At 66.6% G+C, this 9,948-nt stretch overlaps 1 protein-coding gene across 1 annotated transcript; it reads left to right on the top strand.

Annotated features, from left to right (window-relative positions):
• Nucleotides 1–1,247: 1,247 nt before the first annotated feature.
• PHC2 (polyhomeotic homolog 2) lies at nt 1,248–9,596 on the top strand (the record flags this gene model as incomplete). Its single annotated transcript, XM_082500538.1, has 14 exons — nt 1,248–1,391; nt 1,498–1,656; nt 1,734–1,811; nt 1,897–2,058; nt 3,681–3,785; nt 3,867–4,080; nt 4,820–5,145; nt 6,128–6,287; nt 7,797–8,005; nt 8,139–8,268; nt 8,424–8,538; nt 8,661–8,802; nt 8,903–9,209; nt 9,367–9,596. The coding sequence occupies 14 exons, from the start codon at nt 1,248–1,250 to the stop codon at nt 9,519–9,521; spliced, it is 2,406 nt and encodes an 801-aa protein (XP_082356664.1). The 3' UTR covers nt 9,522–9,596.
• Nucleotides 9,597–9,948: the final 352 nt, after the last annotated feature.

Here is a 9,948-nt window from a genome sequence, read left to right on the forward strand (position 1 = left end):
CAACCTTTCCTTCCCTTCGTCCCTGTCCTCTGTCCATCCTTCCTTCCACCCCTGCATCCCTCTCCTACATCTATCCAGCCTTCGTTAGGTCTGTCCTTCCCTCCCTCCCTTCATCTCTTTCTGTCTGTCCATCCTTCCTCCCTCCCATCTGTCCATCCATCCTTCCACCCCTTGGTCCCTCCCTTCCCTCCTGTCCTTGGTCCCTTTCCTTCTTCCTTCCATCCATCCTTCTGTCTGTCCTTGCTTCTGTCCGTCCATCCTTTCCCATCTTCTTCTATCCCCTTTCCTCTTTCTGTCCATCCTTTCCTCTGTCCATCCTTCCCTCCCTTTCCATCCATCCTTCTGTCCATCCTTTTTCTTCTCCTGTCTGTCATTCTGTCTGTTCTTCCATCCTTCCCTTCATACCTTTCCTGCTTCTGTCTGTCCTTCTGTCTGTCCTTTCCTACTTCTGTCCATCTCTCCGTCCCTCCCACCTTTGGTCCCTCTGCTTTCTTCCATCCCTTTCCTACTTCCTTCCGTCCCATCCTCTTTCCATCCATCCTTCTGTCCGTTGTCACTTTCCTACTTCCCTCATTTCCTTCTCTTTGTCTGTCCCTTCGTCCCTCTCCTTCTCCTGTCCGTCATTCTGTCCATCCCTGCATCCTTACTTTCCTCTCTCCCTTCCTTCCAGCCATCCCTCTCTCTGTCCATCTTTCTGTCCTTCCCTTTCCTACATCCTTCTGTCCGTCCATCCTTCCCATCGCCCCTTCTGTACCTCTGTCTGTCCTTCTGTCCACCCTTCCTTCCATCCATCCTCCCCTGTCCCCCTTCACCCTGGGGGGCGTGGGGACCCACTGACCCCCCTCTTTGTGGGGGGAGGATGAACCATGGGGCTTCCCGCCCACCTTCCTCCATCCCACCATCCTCCTTCTCCCCTTCCAGGTTGGGCGGCCCCACGGCCCCTTCCCCCTACAACCCACTGGCACCCATGGGTGCACCCTGGGGTGGGGGATGCTTCATCCTGGGACCCTTCAAAGGGAGGGGTTGGGGGGGTCTTATCCCCATCCCAAACACCCCTTGTTGGGCGGGGGGGGATGCAGCAGCCCCACGGGCATGCCGGCATCGCGGCTGGAATGCTGTGCCGAGGCTCGGAGCAGAGATGGGGTGCCAACTTTGGGTGCCGTGGGGTGTCCCCTCCCACCCTTTTTTGCCCCCCCCCCCAGCTCTAGCCTGACCCCCGCCGCCTCACGGCGCCCCGGCAAACCGCCATGGAGAACGAGCAGCTCCCGGCACCTCCGCCCGCCAGCAGTGCCGGCGGCACCGCCACGACGCCCAGCAGCACCGGTACCGCCCGCCCACCCGCACCCCAGATCTCCGTCTACAGCGGCATCCCCGACCGCCAGACCGTCCAGGTACGGTATTTTGGGGGGCATTGGGGGGGGGGGCTGGAGGTTTGGGGGGGACAGCGTTTTGGCGTTGGGGTGCAGCCCAGAGACGTGTTTGCACCCCTTGAAAAAGGTGATCCAGCAAGCGCTGCACCGGCAGCCCAACACGGCGGCGCAGTACCTGCAGCAGATGTACGCGGCGCAGCAGCAGCACCTGATGCTGCAGACGGCCGCGCTCCAGCAGCAGCACCTCACCAGCGCCCAGCTCCAGAGCCTGGCCGCCGTCCAGCAGGTACGGCACACCGCCCCGGGGGCACCCATGGGTGCTGCGGTGCGACAACGCGCGTGACGCTGGGCTCTTCTCCCCAGGCGAGTCTGGCGGCGAACAGGCAGAGCGGCTCTTCGGGTGGTAACGGCGCCCAACCGGCACCGGCGCAGCAACCCACGGTGAGTTCTTTGTCCCCGCTGGCACCCGTCCCGCCAGCACCCATGTGCTGCGGCACCCCAGTTTTTTCCTGCCGTCCCGTTACAGATCAACCTGGCGACGTCACCGGCGGCGGCGCAGCTCCTGAACCGGGCGCAGAGCGTCACCCCCGGGGCTTCGGGCATCGCGCAGCAGGCCGTGCTGCTGGGCAACGCCGCCTCGCCCGCCCTCACCGCCAGCCAGGCCCAGATGTACCTGCGGGCGCAGATGGTAAGGGGTTGCCCTCACACCTGGCACCCTGCCCCGTGGCGCTGGGGGGTGGCCGGGACACTTGGGATGTCCATCATCTTGCCATGGGGTGGGCAGGACTGATAGGGTGCCTGTTGTCCATCCGTGCAGTGACTGGGACTCGTAGGGTGCCCGTCATCCTGCTGTGGGGTGGCCGGGACACTTGGGGTGGCCATCGTCTTGCCATGAGGTGGCCAGGACTCATAGGGTGCCCATCGTCCTCCTGTGGGGTGGCCAGGACACTTGGGGTGCCCATCATCTTGCCATGGGGCAGCCAGAACTCATAGGGTGCCCATTGTCCACCCATGTGGTGGCTGGAACCCACAGTGTGCCCGTTGTCCTGTTGCAGGGTGGCCAGGACTCATAGGGTGCCCATCATCCTGCTGTGGGGTGGCCGGGACACTTGGGGTGCCCATCATCTTGCCATGAGGTGGCCAGGACTCGTAGGGTGCCCGTCATCCTGCTGTGGGGTGGCTGGGACACTTGGGGTGCCCATCATCTTGCCATGAGGTGGCCAGGACTCATAGGGTGCCCATCATCCCCCTGTGGGGTGGCCAGGACGCAACACTTAGGGTGTGCATCGTCTTGCCATGGGGTGCCCAGGACTCGTAGGGTGCCCATTGTCCACCCATGCAGTGACTGGGACCCATGGGGTGCCCGTCATCCTGCTGCACAGTGGCCAAGACTCATAGGGTGTCCATCATCCTGCTGTGGGGTGGCCAGGACACTTGGGGTGCCCATCATCTTGCCATGGGGCGGCCAGGACTTGTAGGGTGCCCATTGTCCACCTGTGGGGTCACTGGGACCCATGTGGTGGCTGGAACCCATGGGGTGCCCGTTGTCCTGCTGCAGGGTGGCCGGGACTTGTAGAGTGTCCATCATCCTGCTGTGGGGTGACCAGGACCAGTGGGTGCCTGTCATCCTGCTGCAGGGTGGCCGGGACCCATCGGGTGCCTGTTGTCCAGCTGTGGGATGACTGGGATCCATCGGGTGCCCATCATCCGTCATCCTGCTGTGGGGTGGCCAGTACTTGTGGGGTGCCTGTCGTCCCATTGCAGGGTGGGCAGCACCCCACGGGGTTCCTGACCGTGTAGGGTGCCCGTTGCCCTGCTGTGGGGTGGCCCAGCCTCATAGGGTGCCCGTCATCTTGCCAGGACCCATAGGTGGCCCGTGGTCCCGCTTGGGGTGGGCAGGACCCCTAAGGTGCCCATCACCCTGCTGTGGGCTACCCAGACCCCATATAGGGTGCCCCCTGCCCCACTCGGGGCACCCAGACCCCCCCATGGCACCCACAGCCCCGCTGGGCAGTGCCCAAGCCCAGGAGGGTGCTCTTTGTCTTTGGGGGGGGGGGGGGGGGGGTGTCAGGACCCTATAGGGTGCCCCCCCCCGTAGGTGCCTGTCCCTTGCACCCCTCCTGGCACCGGAGGTCCCTGGGGTGACGGGTAGGGATACACACACGTGTCACCCCACCCACAATCCCACACCCCACGTGTGCCCACCCTATAGAGACACGGAGTGGGGGACACACGTGGGGTGACACCCCCTGCCCCACATCGGGGGCCACGTACCCACTCTCTCTCTCTCTCTCCCCCCCCCCCCCCCAGCTCATCTTCACACCCACGGGCCCCGTCAGCGCCGTCCGCCCGGAGAGCCCCGCACCGGCACCGCCGCCGGCACCACCGCCCGCCCCACCACCCACCACCCCCCAGGTGAGTCCCCACCCCTCCGCCAGCCCCCCAAAATCCCCCCTCCCTGCTTCTTGGACCCCCCCTGACATGCTGCCGTTGCAGGTGCACAGCCTGGCCCTGCGCCCCACTGGCCCCCACCTCCCCGCCCTGGCCATGAAGCCCCCCGGTGGCCCCCCACCCCGAGCCGGCCCCCCCCGGGGTCCCCCACCCGATCCCCCTGCCGAACACCTCAAAAAAGCCGAGGGGCCCGACGCCCGCGCCCACCCCCTGGCCCGCGCCGCTGCCCCCGCTGCTGCCCACCCGCTCGTCACCCCAGGTAAGGTGCTGCGGCGCGGCGGGGACGGGGCGCCCGTGGGTGCTGGGGGAGTCACAGGGAGGGAGCGGCGGCTCGGGTGGGGTGTTCACTCTGAAACCTAATGATGGGCCTCGTGGTTTTCTTGCCCGTAAATGGGACCGGCAGCCCAATATACCCACTTTAGGGGTGCGTCACCCTCATCTTGGGTGCTCAGAGAGTCGGAGTGAGGTGAGCAGGGTGGGCGCAGCGCTCAGCTGAGCAACATGTGGGGCGTTCACTCTGAAACCTAATGATGGTCTGCACTGATGGTTCCTGTGCGTTGGCATCCCGCTTGTATTTGGGTCCTGTGGGCCTGCACACCCCCTTCAGGGGACCTGCCCGGGAAGGGACTCAGCACCCGTAGGGTCCCGGTCCATGGGGTGAGCCTCTGCAGTGGCGTGCAGGGGGCTGGAGCAGTGAAACCAGCAAACCCCACGGGGTGATGGAGCCTGGGGGTGCTGTGCTGGTGTGGCTCCCAAAATAAGGGGGGGGGGGGGACACCCCACCGTGGGGACAGGCTGAGCCCAGCTTCCCGCAGCAGCAGCGGGAGCTGGCAAAGCTGGTTGTCAGTAGGCACCAGAGTGAACGGATGCTAAAGTGAGGAGCAGCCTCGTGGGGGAGGGGGGGGGGGGGGAAGATCCTGGGGGTGGGGGGTCCGTTGGGGCTGAGGTACCAATGACAAGGGGGGGGGGGTCCCTGTCCCCCGTCGCTGTCCCCGCAGCCTACACCCCGCTGCAGCCCCCCCAGTTCCTGCAGCAGCCGAAGCCGATGCAACCGCAGCAGCAGCAGCAGCAGCAGTTCGTCATCCAGCAGCAACAGCAGCTGGCGCCCCGCGGGCAGCCCCCCCAGGGTCCCCCCTCCGCCCCCCAACTCCAACCCCTGCCCCCCGCCAGCCCCGGCCCGGCCCCCCAACCCAAAGCGGGGGTCCCCCAAGGAGTGGGGAGCGAGGGCGGTCCCCCCAACGGTCACCCCGGTTGCCACGCTGCCCCCCGCAAGTTCCAGCACGCCTCCGCCGTCATCCTGCAGCTGCAGCCGGCCGGCGCCACGGTGAGGGGCGTGTGTGTGTGTGTGTGTGTGTGTGTGTGTGTGTGTGTGTCCCGAACCCCCCCAGCACGGTTTGGGGGTGCGGGGAGTGTGTGTGGGGGGGGTCTGTGTGGGGGGAGGAGGGGTGGGGGGGGCTGGTGTGCACGCACGCGTGTGTGTGTGTGTGGGCAGCTGGGGTGCGCAGGTGCCTGATCCCTGCACGTGTGTGTGCATGTGTGTACCTGATCCATGTGTGTGTGTGTGTACCTGATCTGTGCACGTGTCGGTGTGCAGATGTGCCTGAGCCATGCACATCTGTGTGCACGCGTGTACCTGATCTGTGCACGCGGGGGTGTGCGTGTGCACCATCCATGCGCCGGTGCGTGCACATGTGCTTGATCCCCGTGTGTTGGCATGCATATGTGTGTGCAGTCGTGCGGATCCACGTGTGTGCCTCTTCCATGTGTGTGTGCATACGTGTTGGCCTGATCCAGGCACGTGTGGGTGAACCTGATCTGTGCACGGATGTCCACAATCCTTGTGTGTCTGATCTGTGCATGTGTGGGCACACTCATGCCAGATCTGTGCACACGTGTGTGCGTGTGTGTACTTTCTCCATGCACGTGTGCGCACCTGTGCACACGTGTCTGATGTGTGTGCACGCACGTGTGCCAGATCTGCAAGTGCGTGTACATGTAACTAATCCGTGCATGTGTGTGCAGACGTTTGCCAGATCCATGTTGCATGTGTGTGCAAGTGCATGCCCGCTCCACCCACGCGCGTGTGCGTGCGTCCCAGGTCCGTGCACATGTATGTGCACGCGTGTGCCTGATCCGTGCATGTGCCCTCTCCGTGTGCACACGTACATGCGATCCACGCACACGTGTGCACGCTCCAGCCGAGCATGTGCACGCGCCTGCATGCCCATATACACGCATGTACACACCCGTGTGTCCCTCACACGTGTGTCCCTCTCACACGCGTGTGCCCCCCCTCAATGCCACAGCCCCCACTCGGGGTCCCCGAGGGCGCCCGCCGGGACCCGCTGCCCGCCCCGAGGAACGCCGCCAGCCCGCCCGCCGCTCCGCCGCAGCCCCCCGCCCTCTCGCCGCCCGCCGCCCCCGCGGGACCCGCCACCCCCGAGGGCGAGCGGCCCCCCACGCACGGTAAGCCCCACGGTCGCCCACTCGTGGGGTGGAGCCCCGCACCCCACAGCGTGGGGGTGAGAACTGAGGCAGGGGGGTGGCCCTGGCGTCGCCCCACGCGTGCCACAGTGTGGGGGGAGTGTGGGGAGGTCGGGCTGGATGTAGCGGGGGGTGTCCCAGCCCCGTTGGCTGCGGGATCGTGGCCCCGCTTTGCCCAGCGCCCACCCGCCACGCGTGGGCTCGGGAGGGGGACACCGCTGCCTGGGGCAGCCGTGGCCACGCCCCTTTAGGCGAGGCTCCGCCCCTTGGGCGAGGCTCCGCCCCTCCCGAAGCCCCGCCCAGCGGCCTCACCCCCACCCCCCTCCCACGCACACACGGTCCCGCCCCTCCGCCCCGCCCGCTTTGGCGGCGTGGGCGCGCGCGCGCGGCGGCAGCCAATAGCGGCGCGGAGGGGGGAGGGGCGTGCCCGGCGCCAGGCCCCGCCCTCCCCGCGCAGCCGCCGCCGCCGCCGCCTCCCCCGGCCCGGCCCGGCCCCGCCGCCGCCGCCGCCTTTGTCCCCTCTCCGCCGCTGCCACCGCCGCCCGCGCCGCCTTTGTCCGCCCCATGGGGCCGCCGAGCCGCTGAGCGCCGCCGGTGAGTGCGGCCCGGCACCGCCCACACCCGCCCCGGTGAGGCTCGGCCTGGTCCGGCCCGGCTCGGCCCGGCGGGGCGGCGGGCGCTGACCTCACTTCCGCATCCGCCCCACTCCCCCCCCCCCCCCCCCCTTCCCCTCCTTTCCCCCCTCCCGGTGCCGGCCCCGCGGCCCGGGCGCAGGTAGGGGCGGGGGGGGAGCGGGCTCCGCCGCCGGACAAAGGTGGTGGGGCCTACCGGGGCCTAGCGAGGCCTACCGGGGCCTTACCGGCACCCAGCGGGCCGTGCGGGGGCGGAGGAGGCCGTACTGGGCGAGATGGGGCCTTACTGGGGCGTACCAGGCCGTACTGGGGGAGATCGTTTTTTTTTTTTCGGGGGGAGATTGGGCTTTACTGGCGTCTGCTGGGAGGTACTGGGGCATACTGGGGGAGGTCGGGTCTTTCTGGGGTAGATCGGGCCTTACTGGGGTGTACTGGGCCGGGCTGGGGGAGATGAGTGTTTTTCGGGGGAGATTGAGCCTTACGGGGCCTTACTGGGACGTATTGAGGCTTTAACTGGGCAGATCTGGGGGGTCTGCCGGGCTATTTGGAGACCCTCTGGGGTCCCCCAGGATATTTTGGGCTGCACGGAGGGGGTTGGCCCCCCCCCCCCCTCTTTCCCCTCTTCCCCCCTCCCCGAGGTCCAGGAGGCCCCCTGGGGGTTTACTGGGACTTACTGGGAGCGGCGGCAGCTGCTTCTTCCCCCGCCCTATCCCCCCTCCCCTTTCCCAAAGCAGCCCCAGCTGTATGGTAATCCAGACCCTGGCGTCACCGCCGGCGTCACCGCGTCCCCCCGTAACCACCCGTGTGTGTTGTGTGTTGTGCGGTGCGTGTGTGTGTGTGTCTCTCTCTTCCCCAGCAGAGCCGCCCGCCGACCGCCTTCATGCTCAGCCCCAGCCCCTCGCCAGCGTTCCCGGCATGACCTCGGGCACCGGCAGCTCTGCCTCCACCGTCGCCGGCGCTGCCCCCCACAATGGTGAGAACAAACCGCCCCAGGCCATCGTGAAACCCCAAATCCTCACCCACGTCATCGAGGGCTTCGTCATCCAGGAAGGGGCAGAACCGTTCCCGGTAACGTTATCCCGTGGCGTTTACGGGGCTGGGAGCGGGGCAGTGGGAGGGGGGGGGGTGTTATTTGGGAAGGGAGGGGTATTTTTAGGGTTGGGGGGGGGGATGACACCCACTCGGTGTTTTCCCGACGCAGGTGGGGCGCTCCTCCTTGCTGGTGGGGAACCTGAAGAAGAAGTATGCGCAGGAGCTGTTGGCTGAGAAACTCCCGCCGCAGGACAACACCACCACCACCGATTCCGAAATGGAGGAACCTTATTTACAAGGTAGCGCTCGGCCCCCCCGAAACGATCCTCCTCCTCGGCGAGGGACGCAGCCCACCCCACCCCACCCCACCCTCCCTCCACGGGTGACGTTTTGGGATCTCCCCCGGCTGAGCTGGTTGCGTTTCTCTCTCTGGGTGTCCCTCCGCGCCCCCCAGAATCCAAAGAGGAGGGGAACCCCCCCAAACTGAAGTGCGAACTCTGCGGCCGCGTCGACTTCGCTTATAAATTCAAGCGCTCCAAGCGCTTCTGCTCCATGGCTTGCGCCAAGAGGTAAAAAAAAACCCCAAAACCCAAAAAACCCAAATCCCCCCTCCCCAACAGGCTGCGGGTGTGCCCTCCCCCTCCCTCACCCTCTTCCCTTATCCCCCCCCCCCCCCCAACCACCACCTCAGGTACAACGTGGGGTGCACGAAGCGGGTGGGTTTGTTCCACCCGGATCGCAGCAAGCTGCAAAAACCCGGCGGTCCCCCCCACGGCCGCCGTCGGACCTGCAAGGGGACGCTGCCCACCCTCAGCAAAGACACCAAGAAGCAGGTGAGGGGCGGGGGGACGGGGTAGGATTCGTCCCCCAAAAATTCCGGGTGACGACACAACGCGGGTGGGGCTCTGAGGCCGGCGCTGCTCCGTCCCGCAGCCGCCGGTTTCTCTCCCGCCGGGTTCGGTGCCTCTTTCCGTGACGGCGTCGTTGCAGCTCAACCACAGCCAAGAAGATTCGAGTCGTTGTTCGGATAATTCGAGCTACGAGGAACCGCTCTCCCCAATCTCGGCCAGTTCCTCCACCTCCCGCCGGCGTCAGGGCGAGCGTGACCTGGAACTCCGCGAGATGGAGCTGCCCGACGTCCACGTCCGCGACCTGGCCGGTATCGGCCACCGCTTCCTCCCCAGCGAACCCAGCAAGTGGAACGTGGAGGACGTCTACGAGTTCATCCGCTCCTTGCCGGGTGAGGAATCCGCGCCGCCCCCTACAAACGCGGAGGGGGGGGGGGGGGATTTCTGAAGGAGGAGGGAAAATACGCATTTTTTGGGGGGATGCGGGAGGAGGGTGTTTGCTGAGCGTGGCCCCCCCCCCCCCTCCCCCAACCCCTCGTCTCCCCACAGGCTGTCAGGAGATCGCGGAGGAGTTCCGGGCGCAGGAGATCGACGGGCAGGCGCTGCTGCTGCTGAAGGAGGATCATCTCATGAGCACCATGAACATCAAACTGGGGCCGGCCCTCAAGATCTACGCCCGCATCAGCATGCTCAAGGACTCCTAGAGCCGGTGGTGGTGGTGCTGGTGGTGCTGGTGGTGGTGGGAGGGGGGGACACACACCCCCACCCCCCCCCCCCCATGGGACGCCCCCCCCCCACACACACACACGCCCCCACACCCCCAAAAAAATAAACACCACCCCCACACACACCCCCGCCCTGTGGGGAGGGGGGCGATGGGGGTGGGGGGAACCACTCGTGAGCACAACCCACCCCGGGGTGGCCCCCACCACCCCTCCCCCCCCCCAACCGCCGCCCCCGGGGTGTGTATATAGCCCATAGCTATAGCGCCCCCCCCCCCCCCCGCCCCCCAAAAAAAAAAAAAAGAAAGGGGGTTGGGGGGTGTCACCCCCCCTACACCTTCTCCGGCAGGGAGGGGGGGTCCCCCCGCGTCTCCCCCGTGTCCCCATCCCCATGTGTCCGTGTGTCCCC

The sequence above is a fragment of the Vanellus vanellus genome (genome assembly GCF_965231255.1).
Source record: "Vanellus vanellus genome assembly, contig: HAP1_SCAFFOLD_2282, whole genome shotgun sequence".
Lineage (NCBI taxonomy): Eukaryota > Metazoa > Chordata > Aves > Charadriiformes > Charadriidae > Vanellus > Vanellus vanellus.